Genomic DNA, 21,283 nt, shown 5'->3' with positions numbered 1-21,283 from the left:
CCAACATCAAAGCCCAGAACGTACAAATGCTCTTTTGTCTGAATGGGAACAAATTCCCTCAGACATACTTCAAAGTCTTGTAGGAAGCCTTGTCATACGAGTGGCTGTTGTTATAGCTGACAGGATTACAGGTTTATTTTAATGCCATTTGTCTTTAAAAATGGGATGTTTAGATGTCTAACAAGCTCATGGTCAGGTGTCTACACACTTTTGGTCATATAGGATATAATCTCCTACTCATTCACTTACACACCCAGGTGCATCTAAAGTCAATCCATCTGGCATATTTGTAGGAGGTGAGTGGAATGAAAACATGTCAAACTTAAAACAGCGCTGGCAGAGGTGAGTTTCAAATCCCGGTCCCCAGAATCCCAAAGCTATTTGACACCAACAATGTCTGCTGTTCCACAGTGCTCCCACATTTATATCATTTATGCAACTTCAGTAACTCACGACTGATTGAAAGGAGACTGTCATATCTGTAGAAGACCCATGCAGACACAGGATCAAACCCTGGACTCTAGGACTCTGTAGTTGCACTGCACCAACACTATCTACTATATCACTGTGTAGCCTGTGAGTCTGGAGGTTACCTGGAAACACTAATGCAATGCAGGAACGCAACATGGATAATAGGGCACCAATCTAATAGGGCCAGTTCATCTACTGACATATACTGGGAGTCATCAGAAGGAATCTTATGTAGGAAATCAGAACATGCCAAACTCTTTACAGCCGTTTACTACTCACAGTGACCCAGAGCCAATGTTCAAAAGCCAGATTTATCAAAATGAAGCCAGGAATTTTATTTTGATGAAGAATGCCACAGCAGATAGTGTGGGTGCTGCATAGCAGCAGGGACTTGGGTTCAAACCTCACCATCAGTCACTGGCCATGAAAAGCTGGGCTAAGTTGAATAGGCTACCAGCTGTGATGCCACATCTGGTTAGAACGCCGCACAGCAACATGTTTGAATTAGTGTCTGTTACTGTTATGGATTGGCACCCTGTACTGGATGTATTGCGTTTAGTGTTTCCAGGTGCCATCACACCCACCGTGGCTCTGACCATGAACACTAAGTTACTACAATAAATAAATGAATGCATTTACTTTAACCGTTTCTTTATGTGTGAGTGAGTGGGTCAGTTGGTGAGATAGTGAGTAAGTGAGCGTGTTTTACTGTCCACAGTGTATTTCTGCCTGGCTGCTTGTGCTTACAGGTGGCGCCGGACCCACCGAGATCAGGATGAAGTGTTCAGTGAAATAAAATAGTAAATGAATTGAATGGCTGCTAAGTTAACGCGCCTTCAGATGTGAGTCAGTATGAGAGTGTGCTAGACTGGCGACACACTAGCCAGTGTTTGACACCAAACCCACTGCGACCCGGACCAAGTTTAAGCAGCTGAGAGAGGATGAGTGAATGATTTGGGTTTTAAGGAACATGAAGTGAACAGTAGGGGGCGCTCACACTAATCCTACAATACACGCTAGTTGTAATGAGCAGTCAGAGGAAGTGAGGAACAGCCTGTAAACTTTATCTTTTTTAATCGTTTTTATACAACATGAAGCTTATTAAACATTAACAGGTATGAATTATTAATAATTGTGCACCTGAGGTCAGTTAGTTTTATTATTTGTAGCTCTGGCGGTTTTATTTCAGTAGTGTTTTGATGAGGGGTTGTGTTTTGCTTTTGCTAGCTTAGCTAAATCTGACCGGTGGTCCTTCAGCTCAAGGCTCTCAGTGTATAAAACTTTCACATGATTTATATCGTTTTAAAACTAAACTGCACATATATAAAATATAGAACAGGTCCCGAGCTGTGTGCACGAACTATTAGAATAATTAAAATAGTGGTTAACTGTTATACAGTGAGAGGAAAGATGTGGTCACTTGTGTTTGTGTTATTTATCAAACTTTTCCTGCATGGACTCACTTTACATTAACACTCAATGTCTTTTAGACTGTTTACCTATATAAATAAGAAAGTGTGTATGTATAGGGTTTAACAAATATACATATAAAAAACTAAATCAGGGTAGAAAAAAAGTATTTAGTCAGTTAATTAATAATCACTTTCTGTCATGTTGCAAAGAAATAAAATGCTCTCATGCACATGGCTACATACCTACATTCATTATTATTATTATAAAAAAGGTTGAGAAGATTTTATTCAATCAGTACACGTAGCAATCATGGTACAGGTAACAGCTTCCAAAATGTCCTAGAGACTAAATTTGAACCAACAGTTTAATGGACAACTGCAGAACCACATCAAACACAGCTGTAAGTACAATTAGTTTCATAATCTGCAAGTTAAAACTTTAAATATTTTCTGGGACAAGTGCCTCACCCAAGATTTCTCAACATCCTCATAGATAAATGATAGATAAATGATAAGGAGGGTAAGAAAAATTCCAGCAGTTGCACTAACAGTTGCAGAATGACTTAATAGCAGCAGGAACAACAGTTACACAAGGAACAATCGGCAAAAAACTACCCGACAAACATGAATTGAAAAATAATTAAAGAAAGGATTGTTGCACATAGGATTCCAAGAAGACCATAAACACAAATTTGCTTCTCTGCAAATGGAACTGTGGCGTTACTTGTATCTTCTCTGCCAAAAAAAACAGATTCTGGATGTTTCAACAAAATAACCATGTCAAATTCTTCACTTGAGTCCCAAAATAAATTGAGGAGGAATTGAAATTAAGTTCATCAGAAGAACCCCTGATTTACCCCGACAATTTGCCAGTTTTGTACTGAAGTAATTTTTCCAAATCTCGGAAGCTGGGGGCTTATTGGGTGCAATTGAATGCATTCCTGTCTCTCCTGCCTCTCAATCATGTGACACCAGCCATATGTGACAACAATAGTTGTAAAAGCATTTCTGGATAGCTGACATGTTTAGATTGAAAATAATGTGGTGATTGTACAAAACAGCAAATGCTTTAAATGATCCTTTGAATTTGTTCCTTTATCAAATTGAAATACGTGGAGGATTAGACTGTGCAAATACTTGCGCTTACTTCTTGCATTTCATGTTTCATGTTCCAGATGTTATGTCTGAGCCATCCTGAACAGTTTTGGTAGATCTCTGAAGGGTCGACGTTTATGAAAGCCATGGCCAAATCTAAAAAACCTGGTAAGTTCAAGTTCAGAATGATTAATGACACAATATTTACGTCTCACTGCCGACAGACCAGTATTTAATAAGAAAAAGACATAAATGTACACAGTGTTTATCAGAGTTGTGTAAATGTGACAACAGTTAGAAAGACGTGCTTTGCAGCATGACTTGTTTTCCGAAAAAAGAATTTCTTTGGGGGAAAACAATGACAGTTAGCTGGACGAATCTGGGAAACTTGTTGTTGTTCAGGCTTATTACAGTGAGGAGAATCAAGTATGCGATCCAGTTCATTCATCTACTTCAAATTTACACACATGTCTTTTGGCTTGGTACTTTTAAATCTACACAAAATGTATAAATATGGGTTCTTGGGTGGTGTGGCATTCTAAAATGTTAGCTCACTGCCACCATTACTCAAATTGTGAGATCGAATCACGGTGGTGAGCATATACAGCTTAGACAGTATTTGTCGAATGTTCTCCCATTCTTGTCCTGCAAAAGTATATAATATACACAAAATTCCAAAGCAGTGACCTATAAACCAAGTTGGATGAATTTCTTCTAAACAAAAAAGTATTTTATTAGGTTATGTTAACAACTGTTGTACAATTATCCTTTTTTTTTTAGTTGTGGACAATCCTGGTAATCATTCTAAGCGAGGTAGGAAACCCAAGACAAAAGCTGGTGGCTTAGAATCCAAAGGGCAGCAGACAGGCACTGAAAAAAGCCTTTCTTCGCTTCCTGAACAGACTTCATCAAAAGCGACTTCCCCTCACAGTGATGTCTCAAGTAGCAAGAAATCTGTTCAAGCTTCACAAAAGCCTCAGAGGACTCCGAGTTCAGGCCAGGATTCTTCAACGAATCAGGCAGTTAAAACCCTTCAGAGATCATCCAGGGCAGGAGACTCTGGAGAAACAAAATTAGACAAAACTGCCTCAAAAAGCTCAGAGGAAACGAGCACAGGTTCCACTCTGGTTCAGTCACGTTTGGCATGGAAAACAATGGCCCAACCTGCTCCTGTTTCAGATGCACTTAAGGTAATGGTTTTTATTACTACCGTATGTGCAATTAAGGAAAGAGATCAGCTTAAAAGGAAGTTTTATCATTTTTTACTTACTTTAATGCAGTCAATCAGCCAAGGAGTGATCAGGCGACACAGTATTAACCAACAGAAATGGTTTTCTCTGCTCAGTGGTGCAGCCAGCCATGTAATGCATTTGAAGCAGTTCCTAAGAAGTCTCCGATATCTCATCTATAGTACATTATGAAATTATTTTTATTAAGCAACTAAGCTTAGAATTGGCAGTGTAGTTTCTGGTATGCTGTTTTGAAGGAAAGGAAATGTAAGGGAAAGAATGTAAAAGGATTTAATAGGTATTTTGTTATATCTCCCAGCTTTACTGTAAATGCTTGCCCAAACTAGTGCAGTTTATTATCATTCACCACAAGAGAATATTTATTACTAGCTGTTTTTATGATTGGTGTGTCCAACACTATTTAAAAACAGGCAAAAACCCAGGCACTTACCCAGTTGTTTACTTACTTATACCTAGTGAGAAACTCATGTGGACACAAAACGGGAACATGCCGAATCTGTCAGGCAAACCTGCCGGCATCAACTTCGGAAATAATGAGTTAAAACGCAATGCTTTTTTCTGACAATATCATGGCTATTGTGGGCATAAAATACAACCAAACTTGACTAGACTGATTGACTTTGTGTAAATGACACTTGTTGTTAATGTGTTAAAACGTACAGGTAATTGATCATGTTTGGCAAATTATTTTCCATTATAGATCCCACCTGCTGAACACGGAGCTTCAGGGAAAACCATGAAGCTTTCATCAGCTCCGCAGTTAAAGCTACCTCAAAAACCTAAACCAAGCAGTCCAGCAAAGCAACAAGCAGGTTCATGTTACCCTCCTCTGTGACTGATCTTGATTAGTTAGCTGTTGTCAAATACTATGTGTGCCAACGTTTTCATTTTGTTGTAATGCATGGCAGTAGGAAAGAAGAGGAAGAGGAAAATGGGCTTGTACAGTTTTGTCCCCAAAAAGAAAACCAAAGGATCAGCTAAACAAAATCCCACGGTACTCACTTCAGGCAAACAGGTAATTTTACCTCCACCCCCCCATCTCAAATACACTGTTTTATTTGCCATTTTACAGGTTACACCTGCCATGCAAATGCACTTTGGAGGTAAACAACCAATGACTAGCCTCACTCCATCCCTATCCCGCTTCTTTTTACCTGCCGGAGACGGAGGCTCACAAAGAACCATATCAAGAGTTCTACTATTTGTGAATCAACCATCTTTTATCCTGGTGCCTTAACCAGCCAGCACAGGTGGTCAGTTTTTAATCAAAGGATGCTGTTGGCTGAATGTGATTGGTTCAAGCATATTTCTTCTCCAAGCATTAACATTTGGCTAGACTCATTAATACTGAAATACTGTAATTAATGCCTAGTTTATCCAACTTAAGTTGCGTTTTTGTAAATGCTTAAGTTAATGCTGTTTGGTGAAACAAAAAAAAATCAACTCACTTTTACAATATTGTTATAAACTGACTCCCTGGTTTTATAGATGTACAGGTTGAGCCCTAGTGATTTATGGATTTGTAAAGCAAGGATGATGTGATTTGGTGGTTTAGAAATCCCAGCTGTACTGTTCCATGAATGAATAGTATATGGTAGGTGTGCCTAATAAAGTGCTAGTCGTATTAGCAAAGGTAAACCTGTGTTATTTAGTATTGTTTGTGTACATAAGGAGGAAATGTGGGGTGAAATACTTGTCAGACTATTTTTATTTGAATAGACAGAAACAATAGAATACAGTTTTTCTAAATATTGTTTTCCTTTCTAGAAAGAGTTTTTGCGCAAGGTCAGAGGAGTACAGCTTCCATTAGAGAAAGCATTCAAACCCAGAATGAATGTGGACGGTGAAGAGAAGCAGAACATCAAAACTGAAGGAGATGCAGCTGCTACTCAGAAACAGAACGAAAATCTAAAAGCTCCAGAAAACATGTGTGAAGAATATACAGAACTGCCTCTGCACACACTGGCCCAGGAGAGTGTGCTTACAGCTATTCACACAGGTACTCGATATCGACTGATCTGAATTCTCAGTGACCAACACACCCTTAGTGTCTCTAAACATAGTAAATACCTCATTATTTTAGGGTGGAAATGCAACAGGTTTGTTTAGGATCAGACTAACAAACCACAATTCTGGAAAAGTTGGGACATGTTCAGGAGTTCACTTTGTCTTGTACATGTCATTTGAAGCACGTGTACAAAAATAGTAAATATATTTCACCAGTGTTGGGTAAAACATGGTTAATATCTACATTAACCTTGTAGCTCAAGTGCAAAACTAAATACCTTTTGCTTGCATTCATTTCATGCTTATAGCAACATTTGTCATCAAGGCTTCATCTTTTACCTGTGTCGTTTATTACTCTCTTCTGATGACAGATATTCACAGCCACATTATTCATCCCACACAACTGACTATTTCCTGTAAACAAAGACAGTCTAATAATGAGGTATTTACTCTTCAGAAGATATAAATTAAATTGAGTGTAATGATAAACATGGGTGTTTTTATAAATGGTGTTTTTATGTATATTTATAAAGACATGTGGACTTAACAGGACATACCTTTATTTTATTTTATTTATATTATTAATATCATGACACTGTAGATTCAGTCACATTTTGTATAGGTTACTAAACAAAAAGTTTAGCTAAGTATGTTCATGTTTCCATTTTTGTTGCAACAGTTTGGGGAAGGCCCTTTCCAGTTCCACTTCATATTATTGCCAATAGTTCAGAATGTCTAACAAGCTCATGGTCTGGTGTTCACATACTTTAGGCTATATAGGGTATTTTGCCAGGGTAATATCCCAACAGCAGTTTTACCCCTGTACTAAAGAAGTTACTAGCTTCAGTAAAATCCTTGTAACCGGTAAACACTTACCAAATATAATCTCACACTTTAGCTTTAGACTCAACCTAGACCAATATTTAAATCTTTTTGTGAAATATACTTTATTACTTTCTCTGATGTTTATAAATTAAAACAAACTATTTGCTTATTTATTTCCGTCAGATTTCAGAAGTATATTTATTCATGTTTTTTTCTGGTTCTATGGTGTCCGATTATTGTCTCTTTTTATGACATCTCTGCCTGTAACACTGCCTGTATCACCTGTTGCATATGTCGAAGTGCTGATAAAATAGCTGCTGTTTCGCAGGTTTACCCGAGAATAAGGAGAATATGGAGGCGGATGAGATGCTGGAGCCACCACTGTGCTGCTGCCGCATGGAGACACCCCGGAACCAGGATGTAGTAACACTGGCAGAGGGAAAGTGCATGGCTGTGGAAAGTGTAGATGGGGAGGTAATGTTCTTTTAGGGTTTTTTTTAATAATATTGTAATGCATATCATGAACACACTTTCTACTGTAAACATTGTTTTTATTGGCTCATTAATATTCAATTACTGTACTTAATAGACTGCCTAGATTATCCAAATTAAGGAAACTGTTGCATTAATGTTGTTTGGTGCAACTAAATAATTCAACTCACCTTCACAATATTGTTAGAAATGGACTCCCTGGTTTTACAGCTGTACAGGTAGAGCCCTTGTGATGTATGGATTTATAAAGCAAGAATGATGTGTTCCAGTGTGTGTTGTGTTTCAGAGAAGAACTCTAGCTCTCAGCTGTTGTCTCACAGCCCCAGTGTGATATCTAACCTTAGGCATACATTCATGATTATGACCGATGAAAATTGTTGACACAACACACGAGTGATTTACTGGCTGATTCTCTGAACTGCAGCTTGTGTCCTACATAGTGTGCTTAAGTTCAAGAGGCGGCGTTTTTTTCTCAGCTAGATAAAAGTACATTGAAATGAAACCACTTTTCTCCAGGATCATGGTGCAACACAAGACAATACAATGTACACAGTGTTTATAAAGAACTAATAATTACAAAACACTTACAATAAACACACAGGTACTGTACTATTTAGATGATTTATTATATGATGCAATCTGTTTTACAGCATGCACTATTATGCAAATATTTAAATAATTCCCTGATTCTGAGGAAGAAGAGTCTTTCTTTGTAATCTGATAGTCTGAGGTTTAAACATATAGGGTCTCCAAAGTGACTGTTACCTTTGTAGTAAAGTAGTATACAATAGGTGTAGAAGGGAACCAGATAGTTTTGGGATGGTGGGATAACACATACAGCTTTTCATATTAAATAAGCAATTGTGTATTACTTGATCAAAGAGGCACAGCAGGTACATCTAAGTGCTACTCTGCTCTGGTTACTGTCTGTCTAGAGTGTTTCACATGTTTGTATAGGTTCCTTACATGCTTCATTTTCTATCCTGAATTCATGCCTGCAGGTGAATTGACTATTTTAAAGTGCACCTATGACGATGCCCTGTGACAGACTGGTACCCTTTTCATAGTGTGTTTCCCGGTTAGGCTCCGAAACACGGCAGCCATGACCAGGATAAAGCAGTTACTATCTATGAAGTAATTAATAAATCCAGGCAGTTTTGCAGGCTTTAAAAACCCAACAATATATAATCCCCTTTACAACTGTTTACGTTTACCTGTTCAGAATTACTTTAAAGAACTTTAAATATAAATTTTCACTCTTTACATCTTCTCCTTCCACTCGTAGGTAAGCTTATGCCGAAAACCAATCCAGAAGCAGGAGATGATGCGACCGTCTTTGCGGATACCGCTGCAGGTGCTGTGTGAGGATCATCGAGCTGGCATGGTCAAACACCATAGCTGCCCGGGCTGTGGTGTGTTCTGCAGAGCTGTGAGTACAGTGAAGCAAGCAGAGGCCCTTTGGGACATGTAAACCTAAAGCATTTCATTTATCATGAATAACAGATCCATAAGAATATGCAATGCTATTGATTTAGATATTTAGTTTTGCTTTACTGTCTGCTCATGTAGCTTATGTTGATGTTCAAGATTTGAATAACAAGCCCTGAGTAAGCACTTGTACCACAGAATAAAATATTCCCAGGGCTGAAATGCTGATCCAGCATCCTACATTATAGTCTTATGTCTTTTCCCAATTGCTAGAACATCGGGCCTAATGAGTGCACTTTAAACCTACTGTGTCAGATCTTTGCCAGAAAATTAGCGACTGAATGAAAAGTTTTGACTCTTGAGCAGGGAACGTTCATGGAATGCCAACTGGACAGGCACATCTCTCATCGGTTCCACCGGAGCTGTGCATCAACCATTCGTGGTCAGCTCTTCTGCCCTCATTGTGGTGAGGAGGCCAGCCAAGCTAAAGAGGTCACCATTCCTAAATCCAGCGCTGTTACTGCTGTGCCCACACTAACCACGTCTGCTCAGCCTAATGACAAGAAAAACCTTGTTTCAGCAGAGTAGGTTGACAGCTTTGCTTGTTCAACAGTTTTGCAGTATTTAAACGCTTGACCTTTTGGTTGTTTGTGGTTTATGTAATGTAAACCTAATAAATAATGAAAGTGTATTTTTTGTTAATGTTGTCTTGATCATAAACATGTAGGAAACCAGAATCAGACCCCCCTTCTCCCGGGAAAGCTGCTGCAGAGTCACAGGAAACAGTCTTAGGAGCTCTAGAGGATGGAACGTAAGCCTCCTTGTCTTATCTGTTTTTATCAAATGTAACATAAAACTTTTGCTGTATTACATAATCCATTTTTTTGACAGCTGAAGTCATTTGATGGCAGAAAATGCAGACTTGACTTTACTAATCAGGAAATTCAGATTTTTTTAATATTCAAAGTAGAACCAACCACAAGCCCACATTTGCATACCGGTTTTAATATTAATAATGTTAATGTATTTTTAAAAGTTAGCATTTGATTTAAAATTTGATTGATCTGATTTTGATTGATCTGATTTTGGTGTGGTTTTGCATATTTTGCAGGTATAGCTTGGTAGCCCTTATTCTGGCTGATAAAATTTTTTAAGTATAACAAGGGTATTAAAGTATAACAAGGGTATGCACTTAGGCCAGGCTGATTTGTTTACGTTCTTCATGCCAGACCGAATATAAATAAACCCTTAAAACTGGTCTCCCCACTACTACATAAGACAGACTTCTGTGCTAAAAAAAACTATCATCTTGATACACTGCGGTAACAGAGACAAACATGATCTACTGAAAAGTTTATGAAATATTCAGGTTGCATCATTTTGAAATGTCCACATTAAGCAGGTAAATTGGTAACAGGTAAGGGAATCATGATTGGGTATTAAGGAAAGATCCACCTTAGTGATGCAGAACATTTGGCAGGTCAGTTTTATGTACTAGCATCTGTTTTTAAATGAAATGTGCCAAAACTCTTCCAGTAACAAACTTCTCTCCTTTACTGTTCTGAATATTCAAGTAAATTCTTATAAAATTATTTAATCAAATATGTAAAATATGAATACTTTGTTTTTTAAATATTAATACTTGTATAATAAAATACACATTTTTTTCTTGTCACACAAAGATGTAAAAAGTCAAAGTTTTCTCCGAAGCAGCTCTACTTCTCAGCTAAAAGAGGTGACCTTCAGCAAGTCATGCAGATACTGAGTAAGTATTTATATTTGACTGGAGATATTTACACAGCTTATTCCTGCAGTTCAATCCCTGTACTCTGTCTGTTTTGTTGTGGGGCTCAGTGGAAGGAGCGGATCCAAATTTGCAGACGGAGAGTGAGAAAAGATGCACTCCTCTCCACACTGCTGCTGTCGAGGGCCATAAAGAGATCTGTCACATTCTAGTTCAGGTATTGCCAAGTATCCACCTTGGGGAATTATGTGGACTGTCAGATGTGAGGACATCTCTGAGATAGGGTCTGGCTGATATATCAGATGGTGGATAATATCTTCCAATGTCTTTGAAATGAAACCTACATTAATGTCTGTGTATTACATAAATCATCTGTTGTTATGCATTTTATACACCTGTTTGCAATAAGAGAGGCTAAAATACCCAAGCTTGATTATTAGATGAGGTGTCCACACACATTTTCTCTATTTTATTTATCTGGTAACAGTTTGTGCTTGTTTTTATTGTTGGTGTTGATGATTGGGTTTCATAACTGTCAGGTTCTTATCTGATTCCTCCAAGGCGGGAGCAAATCTGGATGTGTGTGATGATCAACAGCGGACTCCTCTGATGGACGCCTGTGAGAATAATCACATGGAGACGGTGAAGTACCTGCTAAAGGCTGGAGCTTCCACATCACACAAAGTAAGAGTGGGCATCTCCTCTATAGAAATAACTCTATCCACTGGGGGAAATAAATAGCAGAACTGAATCAGGTTTTACACCCAGGTGTGCCAGTTGGTTACCAGAGTATCACAGCAGGTGGGACTGGAGCTCCACACCACTGGTTTACACAGAATAATCAAAAGCCTGAGTTATTAAGTGTGTTTTTAATATGGATCTGAATTACTTGGCAGGTTTTTTCCAGATATAGATCAGCTTTGAAATACAACAGTTTAACTTCTTCAATACCTTGTTAAAAAAATTATTATATTATATATTATTATTATTATAACTATTAATGGTAGATTATTTTTCTCAACCAGGATATAAGGGGCTCTACGTGCCTTCACATGGTGACTCGAGGAGGCCACATAGGCGTTCTACAGCATCTTCTCTCCTCTGCCCCTGTAGACATTAACTGTAAGGTATGCACTGATTTTTTTTACACCCTCTTCTTGTTGCAATGATCGTAATAAAAGTGATCAGTATTTTACAACAAACTGCTTATTGAAATTGCAATGTTTTGTAGTCAATTGTAGTAATTGTAAAGCTATAATGGTCGTTTGAGAGCTAGTTTTGCAGCATGTAACAGAAATCATTAATTTTTTTGAACCGTTTGCTATCAGGATGATGGTGGGTGGACCCCAATCACATGGGCAACAGAAAACATGCACATAGAGCAGGTTAAACTGTTGATTGCCAAGGGTGCCGATATCCATATGAGAGACAAGGTGAGTGGAAAGGTTCTGCAGTTTTATATGTAACATGTAACTGTTTTGGTGCCTCTTACCCACTTTGTGCTGAATTCCATGGTTTCTCTGATGTAGGAGGAGAATATCTGTCTGCACTGGGCAGCGTTTGCAGGATGTGATAATATTGCTCAGCTTTTGCTGGAGAACAGATCAGACCTGCATGCCGTAAATGTACACGGAGACTCACCTCTGCACATCGCTGTCAGACAAAACCAGCTAGACTGTGTCATGTGAGTAATGAATAGTGGGTGTTATCGGAATCATTTTTCTTAAATGATTGGTCTGTTTCTGTGTCAGACACTGTAATTACACCCCAAATCTTTTAGGAGAATGAGATGAGATCTGAAAAGTCGGCTGTGTTTTATTAGTAGAATTTGATGCGTTGTATGCAGGCTCTTTCTGTCCCGAGGAGCAGACGTAAACGTGAAGAATAAGGACGGTGAGACTCCTTTGGACTGCTGTAGTGTAAACTCCAAGGTGTGGACCATCCTGAACACCAGCAAGAGGTTGGCCGATGCCCGCAGAGGGAGAGACAGCCAGGGGGAAAGGCTTCTCTGCAGGTAGCTGCCCCAGTGCTTATGCTGCATTTTTACCAGACTATAATCACTTAAAGACTTTAATTTTTGATCTGTATAACTGCTGACAGTAATACATCGACTTTAAAGTTGTACCCCTGAATGATAAAAAGCCTTGTCTTCATATCAGTATAGCAGTATGCTGTTTTTTAGAGGTTTCATAACATGACGGTAGGTGTCTTGGGTGCTTAATTTACATTTTCATGACTAACCCCAACAAAATGTAGCCTGGGTGGTTTTATAATTCTGTAGCTACACAACACAGCTTTTCAGAAACCAAATACCTGGCAATCCAATGCTTTGTATTGTTCCTGTAGTAATTTTTGCACCATCATACATCTCCTATAATAGTATACAAGCATGCACATGGGTGGGTCAACCTGCCCAAATAAGTTATATGGGCGAAACAGTACACCTTATGCCTAGAACTAATAATTAAGGTTCAGCTTTATTTAGGGCACAAGGGTGTAGTGGAACCCTGAATTTACATTGTCACATTGCATGTAAGTGGTGCTTTTGAAATGTTCTAGAAATGAACAAAACTTAGTTCATTTACACAAGGCACCTTTCAACTGTGTTGCATTTTGAATACTGACTTTGAGCTCACAAGAGAATTAAAATGTTATACAGCATTTTTACTGATATGAAAGGATGGTAGGAGCTGTAATTACGCACCTAGAACCTTGACGTGACACGTGGGACAGATTATGATTTTAAAAAACTGTACAGAAGGTAAAATCTTGGATCTTATCAAATGTAATATCAAGTACACCAGATTGCACTAGACAGGAGTAGGGATTTGCTCCAGCTTCCCTTTGTTTTTAGCAAAAATCTGAAGAAATCTTATTATAAAAACAGTCAGAAGAATTTACTGAGAGTGAAAACATAAAAAATGCAGATAATAAACTGGACATTTAGTACTTTATAAGCACACAGATATAACAGCACTACTTTCTTCTGTCTGCTGCAAGAAAATACAAAATCGTTCAAGTAATTCTGCTCCAAATTATTTTTATTACTATTATTTACACCTCTAGTATTCTAGGTTTAAGCTTATATACTGACACATCCATACTGTCAAACACTTAACATGCACAACCTTTTGTCCTATTGTTTCAAATGTCTCAAATAAAACTTTCATTTTACAGGGATTTGTCTCATGGGTACGAGGAAGTCCCAGTGACCTGTGTGAATGGCGTGGACCAAGCAGCCTGCCCAAATGACTTCAAATACGTTCTTGAGAACTGTTTTACAGCCCAGTTTAACATAGATGAAAATATTACCCACTTACAGGTAAGAGGATTCAAGAAAAAGGCTTGGTGTTAACTGTAGTGAACTGTAACTTGTTTTTCTTTTCTGGTTTAAATTAACAAATTGTTTCTCTGTGTGATGAAGCACTGCACGTGTAAAGATGACTGCTCTTCCAGTAATTGCATTTGTGGGCAGCTCAGCATGCGCTGTTGGTACGACAGGGTAAGATATAAGAAAAGTATTTCACTCCGTTTACACAGTGTTCCTGTTTTTATTGTGTGATTAGCTTGAGTAATTATTCTTTGACTGAAGAGATAAATATGAATGACAGAGTGGCCGTGAAATTGTTAGGCCTTTTCATTCCATTAATTGTTTTATTTTTTAATTGTGATGGCAGGAAGTCACTGGCATAATTGTGGTGGTGTGGTATTTGTTTTATCCTCATTGTCTATGCTGTGTTAGGAAGGACATCTGCTGAAGGACTTTTGTAGAGAGGACCCGCCCTTCCTTTTTGAATGTAACCACGCCTGTTTGTGCTGGAGAACGTGCCGAAACCGAGTGGTACAGAACCGAATGAGGTCAGAATACTTTCTAAACATATTGATCCACTTTTGTCATTTCTCCTATTTTACTTCAGATCAACAACTGACCTTGTGATATTTGTGCTAAATTTTTGTTTAACACATTCAACAAAAAAGGCTTTGTATGTCCCACATTTCCATACTTAGAATACGTACAGAAAGTGCTTTTGGATTTTTGGATTATCCAAAATTGATTTTTGGATCTGATACTGGCCTAAAATACTGGCTTGATATAGATATAGATTCAGATTTAACATACTTTAATTAATATGGTTACATGTTTATGAGCATGTCAGGATCTGTATTAGTACTGAACACCTTGATGTATGAATTGGGTTGGAATTGGAAAAAAGTATTAGGACATCTTGTACATCGGAGGAGGCTGGATTTACTGCTTTGTTACTTAATAAATATAACTGTGCACTGTGAACACTGTGCCCATCCTGGGCCCATCAGGTTAATGGGGCTTAACTTCCTAGTCCTATTTAGTATCCTGAAATAAATGTAAATGTTAAACTGCTGTAAATGTTAAAAAGCTAGCAGAGGCAGAATGAATTATTAAGATCCTTAGCCAATTATCCAAAGTGAAAACAGGGAACTGCACTGCATTTTAGAACTTTTTGGCTTTGTCAGTATTTCAGTCCCATCTTGGTCATGCCTACTTCTTAAGAGACAGCAAACTTTCAAGATGAGTGTTATCATTATTTGATTGCATGTAAATGCACTTAGTCTATTTGAAGCTAGTTAATTTAGAGTAGAATAACTGACAGAATATCGATTCTCTTTGTGTGTGATCAGGGTACGGCTTCAAGTCTTCCGAACTGCCAAAATGGGCTGGGGTGTAAGAGCACTGCAGGATATCCCTGAAGGATCCTTCATCTGCGAGTATGAGCTCCTATTCTATTAAAAGCTATTATGTTCTCTTTGATACTAGAAGTGATTTGTTAATCATTATCTTTTCATGAAGTCCCTTTGTAAATCATATTATTGATGTCCTTCTTGTACTTTGTACCACTGTAGCAATGCTTTTCCATGTCCTTTACCTTAAATAGTACCTTTTGAATCATGTCCAGAGAAAAAATTTAATTAAATGTGTAATGGAAGGCAAAAAGGGAGCATAATAGGCTTTATTAATTATTCATCTGTGATGAATTTCATGCTGTTTGGATCAATTGTTTTTACCTTATGACTTGGCTCGCTCGCTGGCTGTGTGTGTGTGTGTGTGTGTGCGTGCGCGCAGGTTTGCTGGTGAGATTATTTCAGATGGAGAAGCAAATGTAAGACAAAATGACTCGTACCTGTTCAACCTGGACAACAAGGTCATTTTCACACTACAATTTCGTTTTTTTTTTTTAAGGGAACCTCCACTATGGCCAAAAGTATGTGAACACCTCTCTTAGTGTTTCAGTCACTCCCACTGTTCATTTTATATAATCATTTTAGACACCTATTATCATTGTGCTTCTAATCTCATAACAACATTTTGGGGAAGGCATTAGTTCCAGCCTGACCGATCCTTAGCAGTGTGGAAAAACTCCAGTGACCTGCACAGAGCCCGGAACGTAACCGTATTTAACACCTCATTCAACATCAGTTCCTCTTTTGGCTCAAAGCCCTAAAGACATATTTCAAAAACCTTCTATGTGGCTTTTATTAGGGCTCGTGATTAGATGTCCACATACTTTTGATCAAGTTCTTTTACCTTTACCTAATTTATTACATGTTCCCATACATTTGACTTGAGCAACTGCTTTTACTGTGTGTTCTCCAGGTTGGTGAGATGTACTGCATCGATGCCCAGTTTTATGGCAACGTCGGTAGGTTTATGAACCACCTGTGTGAGCCCAATCTGTTTCCTGTGCGGGTGTTCACCAAACACCAGGACCTGCGCTTCCCTCGTGTCGCTCTGTTCTCCTGCAAACCCATACGGGCAGGAGATGAGCTCGGGTAAGTTTCTGCATGATCAAACACATGGCTGTTTATCTGTCCATGTAACTCAATTAATATGGTAGTATGTCATATAGCATTTAGTACGTTTAGTACGTTTTTTGTTTGTTTGTTTGTTTTTTTAACCAAAAAATTTTTTCCTCAGATAAAATATTATTCTTAATTTTTACCACTTAATCACACTGTTTCTGGCTTGGTGGGTAGCACTGTTGCCTCACAGCAAAAAGGTCCTGGGTTTGATTCCCAGGTGGAGCGGTCCGGGTCCTTTCTGTGTGGAGTTTGCATGTTCCCTCCACAGTCCAAAGACGTGCACGTGAGGCAAATTGGAGATACAAAATTGTCTGTGACTGTGTTTGACATTAAAAGACTTAAACTGATAAATCAGTAATTACCTGTCTTGTCAAAACGTGTGTAAAACATGTTAAAATTCTAATAAATAAATAAAATATGTTACACAATTTCTGCAATCATTTGAATCCTAATTTCCTGTTGTTCTTTTGAACCCTAGGTTTGATTATGGAGATCAGTACTGGAAGATAAAGAGGAAGTATTTCAGCTGTCAGTGTGGTTCTCCCAAGTGTAGGCACTCTGATTTAGATCAAGGCCATACGGACAGCTCTGCCCAAACGCCCACTGTCCGGAGCTCTGCTCAGGTAGCCAGCACTGCAAGAACAGCCAGCCAACCCTGAAAACTGCCAGTACATCCCTAAATTACTCGCTGGACTCACTTACACCTCAGAGACTATTTTACAAAGTGTAGTTAGTAACTGTTCATTTTCACCTCATCCTTGTATTTTAATTTTACTATTTTACCTTGTTTTTTAGCGTATACAAAACCAACATTTTAAGACTCATTTTAAAGATTTTATTTTATTTTTTTAATACCACAAGTAACTCATTTTGTTTTTAGCATGAATGATTGTTTGACAGAATAAAAAGAAGACATGTTAGTGTTAGAAGCCTAACATTTATCATTTATCATGAAACATGAGTTTTTTATATTGTAACTAACCGCAGCTCTGCTAACCAAAGCCTGATCACAGTGATAATGCCTTCACATTAGAAGTGAGAAACTGTAATTACTACCATCCACCGAGGCAATTTTATCCATTTCTAAATGGAACTTTTCAGTTAGCTTTTGGAAACTATTTTTCCCCCTTTGTCTCCATCCCCAATCTAGTCATTTCCAATTCTTCATTGTGAATGTCCAATCTGCAGCCACTTCTTATCACCTGCCAGTGTTGGGTTCCCATGGAGAGCCACACTAAGCCCCCTCTTCCCCCATTGCATATTTATGAGGCATTTTAAAATGTGTTTGGTTCTGCTTTAATAAGTCTTAGTTCCCATCCACTTTTAGACCCACTTTTCTGTGAGATTATCTTAGACTAAATCTGCCACTGCATACATGAACACGACTTTAATATTGTAGTACATTTTTATATTTAAAATTTTAGTTTGGAAATAATTGTTAATAATAAATATGACCACCAACTTTGTTTTAAATACTAGGAAAAACCTTTAATGGATAATCTGTAATATGTGCTAATGCTATATGAGGTTTGATTAATACTACAACCACATTTCTACTCTGTAAATGAAGTGTCAGATCATATTTGCTTTTGGTTCGTCATCAGCCCAAGTTTCTTTACATAAGCACATAAATGTGATTAAAAGAACTGCTAAACCAAATTAGTTTTCAGGATATAATTAAACATGATGTATATTAAGTAAAAGTATCAATAAGCTGTTGATATTTTCATTGAACATTATGATTCATTATGAATGCAGAATGAATTTTATTTATTTTGTAATTTTAAATTAGATGCAGTACTGTATACATAACCTAACATCAGTTTTCTATCACACACACACAACTGTAGATTTTCCTCTAGTTAACTATATTTAATTTGAAACAAAATTATGTAATGATGGCAAACATTTTATGGAGTGTTACACAATAGATTTTTGAAATAAACTTTGTAATTTCTTTCACACTAATAACAACTTTAATGAAATGCCTGAGGAAAAAGACTAGATGCTACGTCATAAACCACATAGTACTTAAAAAAAGTGTACTCCCAATACTGTTGACACTAGTGTTACTGCATTTACTTGACATGGCTTCTGATTTATTTTACTGTTCACCCATAATGGAAAAGTGGAAACAGGTCATTATTACTGAGATGTGTTTAGAACACTCAAGTGGAGTCAATCTGTTGCAATTTGACCTGATTGAACATAATTTAGAAATGCACATGCTTGGGTCTTTAAAATCCCAGTATTTACACCGCATCATCAGAGCAAAACCGAGCCATGGAACTGTCTGTGGATCTTTATGATCTAACTGTGGCAAGACATGGATCAGGACGAGAAAATAAAACAATATTGTGACCACAGTGTCTTCAGTTATTTTGAAACTAAAGAAGTTTGGCACAATTTTAAACGTTCCTAAAGTTGGCTATTATCGGGTATTTGGGCGAGAAGGACTCCGACACTGGGAGAACATGCAAACTCCACATAGAAAGGACTGAGACTGCTCCACCTGGAAATCAAATCAAGGAGCTTCTGTGAGGCAACAGTGCTACCCACCAAGCCAAGTTTCATGTCACCAATCCTGTCATGCTCAAATGCACTTCAGCCTTGAGTATGTTAACATACTTAACATGGTGAAAAACATCACTGTGTCAAATTAAGTGAGTAATTCAGCTTGGAAAAAAACTTCATTTCATATTTATTATTAATGTTTAATAAACAGCAAACAAGGTTATACAGTTCCCTTGTTAACCCAAGGACATCATGAACAAAAAGGCTAAAAAAACAATTGTACCTTTTCTTTTTTATCCCTCTGTTCTTCTATTAAACAAGTTTTCTTTTATTAGAGATTCAATCAATACATTACTTTACATTTCTTTTTTTTCCAAATGTATGTGTGCCACACTTGTTGGAGCTTTATTGATTAAAATGTAACAATTATATTTGTATTGATATTTTATGATTTAAAGTCTGAGTTGGAACATTTAGCCATGAATTGCTGTTTTACTGGGGTATTAATATGAGGCCACACACCTAATTTTCTTATGTATTGATTGCAATGAGAAGGACCTGATCATTAATACAGCAATGATGTGCAACAAGATGCTGTTTAGATGCACAAACCAGGAAACTGCTACTAAAAAGCTAAACTGGGCATGTTAAGAATCTGCCTGATGAAGGATGTGTGTCTAAACTGACTGCACTCAGTGAGGAGGCTGGTTTGAGTGGCCAAAGTATCTTGAAGGATCGCAGCTCGGGAATTGCACACACTAGGTAGGTCTAGCAATCAGAATGTCTCCTTAAATACAATCAGACACCACACACATAACCAGAAGTTGTTTGGGAGCTCAACTGCCAAAAAAACAAAACACAAGCACCTACAGTTTGCTAGAGGTTACTGGAACTTTCTGTAGTCAGATCCAACATGACAAAAACATTACCGGTAAAATAAAATGCACTAATGCTCCAGACTGATTTTATATCCCACATGTTGCACTGCCAGCAAATATTTTCATCTCAGAACATTTGTTTTCATCCTTGCAAAGGCAGATGGTCAACAAATAATGTTCCCTCTAACATCAAAAGTCGGTGTTGCAGTGCCAAAGTGCCAAATGTTCATTTTAAATCGGCGCTCGGCTTAGCGATCTTCCAAGTTTCAACTTTCTGCAATTCAAAAACCTCAGGCAACCACATACAAACTGTTATAGGTACTGGAGTGGCGCGGCAGTCTTATATGCTAGCCCACCATGTCTGAGATCTGACTCTCAGCTGTGCTATTATGCCTACCTGAACACACAATTGGTGGTGTGTCTGTAGTGTGAAAGAATGATCACCAAACAGGAATTTCTCATCACTGCTGCAATTATGTCCTCTGCTGACCGGGCGAAGCGCCTGCACAAGAGATGGTTGATCATGAATATTTGTGAGACCCCTGTCTCAAGCAGGTGAAAAGAAGAGGCCCTCCTCAGTTGAGATTTGGCCGGCAGGGCAAGAGCGAGGTTGCAGTTGGATACTACTAGAAAGAATGAAAGCTGGAAAAAAAAAAAATAATAAATGACAAAATTTAAAAACTTAATATTGTATTGTTTGTATCAATATTTTATATATTTCTATACTTCTAATATAAATAAAGATACTTTAATTTATTTGTACTGAGTGAATATAATTGTGTGTACAGTTTTTGTGTTAAAAGTCTCTCAATCTTTTCAGGTCAGTATCTACTGGCACCAATGTAAATGTACAACCATTGTTACTGGATATTTCTGATAATTTAACACTTTTTCCAGCCTCAAATGTTGTTTTGTAGCTTATTGAGAGTCATTTTTGTAGGGGGTAGGGGGTTGCACTGGGGTCTATAATATCCTGGTTACACCACTGCTGTTAAGGCCTTTATTATTTAAACCACAATGTGAACAACTTAAAGTATAAAATAAAAGGCAATAATCCATATGGTACTGTTTAATGTTTTACCATCATCTATTATTTAGACAATTGTATTTTAAATTATCTGGATTTTCAGAGTTACAAAAACTCTTGGTAGCTGCTAATCTGTTGATTAGAACTTTAAATGTGTACTTTGTTTTAATAAATACAAGTATTTATAAGGTTATATATAAGGTTAGAAGATCCCCTTTGTGGTGACAGAAAATATATTTAATTAATATTATTATTTTTAGAATTTAATATTTAAATGATTGAATATTAAATTAATTAATATC

General features: G+C 37.5%; 1 protein-coding gene across 2 annotated transcripts; it reads left to right on the top strand.

The window, feature by feature from the left end:
* Positions 1 to 1,503: 1,503 nt before the first annotated feature.
* ehmt1a (euchromatic histone-lysine N-methyltransferase 1a) lies at positions 1,504 to 18,243 on the top strand. Of its 2 annotated transcripts, none has more exons than XM_063017841.1 (24): positions 1,504 to 1,586; positions 3,059 to 3,146; positions 3,759 to 4,168; positions 4,929 to 5,040; positions 5,140 to 5,243; positions 5,996 to 6,227; positions 7,389 to 7,534; positions 8,838 to 8,981; positions 9,347 to 9,564; positions 9,708 to 9,791; positions 10,663 to 10,745; positions 10,835 to 10,941; positions 11,286 to 11,408; positions 11,750 to 11,851; positions 12,053 to 12,157; positions 12,254 to 12,408; positions 12,571 to 12,738; positions 13,902 to 14,046; positions 14,149 to 14,226; positions 14,467 to 14,582; positions 15,384 to 15,470; positions 15,826 to 15,904; positions 16,357 to 16,532; positions 17,041 to 18,243. In XM_063017841.1, the coding sequence occupies exons 2-24, from the start codon at positions 3,116 to 3,118 to the stop codon at positions 17,219 to 17,221; spliced, it is 3,186 nt and encodes a 1,061-aa protein (XP_062873911.1). In that variant the 5' UTR covers positions 1,504 to 1,586; positions 3,059 to 3,115; the 3' UTR covers positions 17,222 to 18,243. The 2 variants fall into 2 exon arrangements, with proteins under 2 accessions (XP_062873911.1, XP_062873910.1); XM_063017840.1 differs by having other exon boundaries at positions 5,137 to 5,243.
* Positions 18,244 to 21,283: the final 3,040 nt, after the last annotated feature.

The sequence above is a fragment of the Trichomycterus rosablanca genome, chromosome 21, assembly GCF_030014385.1.
Source record: "Trichomycterus rosablanca isolate fTriRos1 chromosome 21, fTriRos1.hap1, whole genome shotgun sequence".
Classification (NCBI taxonomy): domain Eukaryota; kingdom Metazoa; phylum Chordata; class Actinopteri; order Siluriformes; family Trichomycteridae; genus Trichomycterus; species Trichomycterus rosablanca.
The sequence above is the reverse complement of the archived record's forward strand: the minus strand, read 5'-3'. Positions and strand labels throughout refer to the sequence as shown.

Coding starts and splice junctions, on each gene's coding strand:
- ehmt1a (XM_063017840.1), top strand. CDS start 3,116: ATGAAAGCCATGGCCAAATCTAAAAAACCTG. Junction 5,041..5,136: donor TCCAGCAAAGCAACAAGCAG/GTTCATGTTACC, acceptor AATGCATGGCAG/TAGGAAAGAAGAGGAAGAGG. Junction 12,409..12,570: donor AACCAGCTAGACTGTGTCAT/GTGAGTAATGAA, acceptor CGTTGTATGCAG/GCTCTTTCTGTCCCGAGGAG.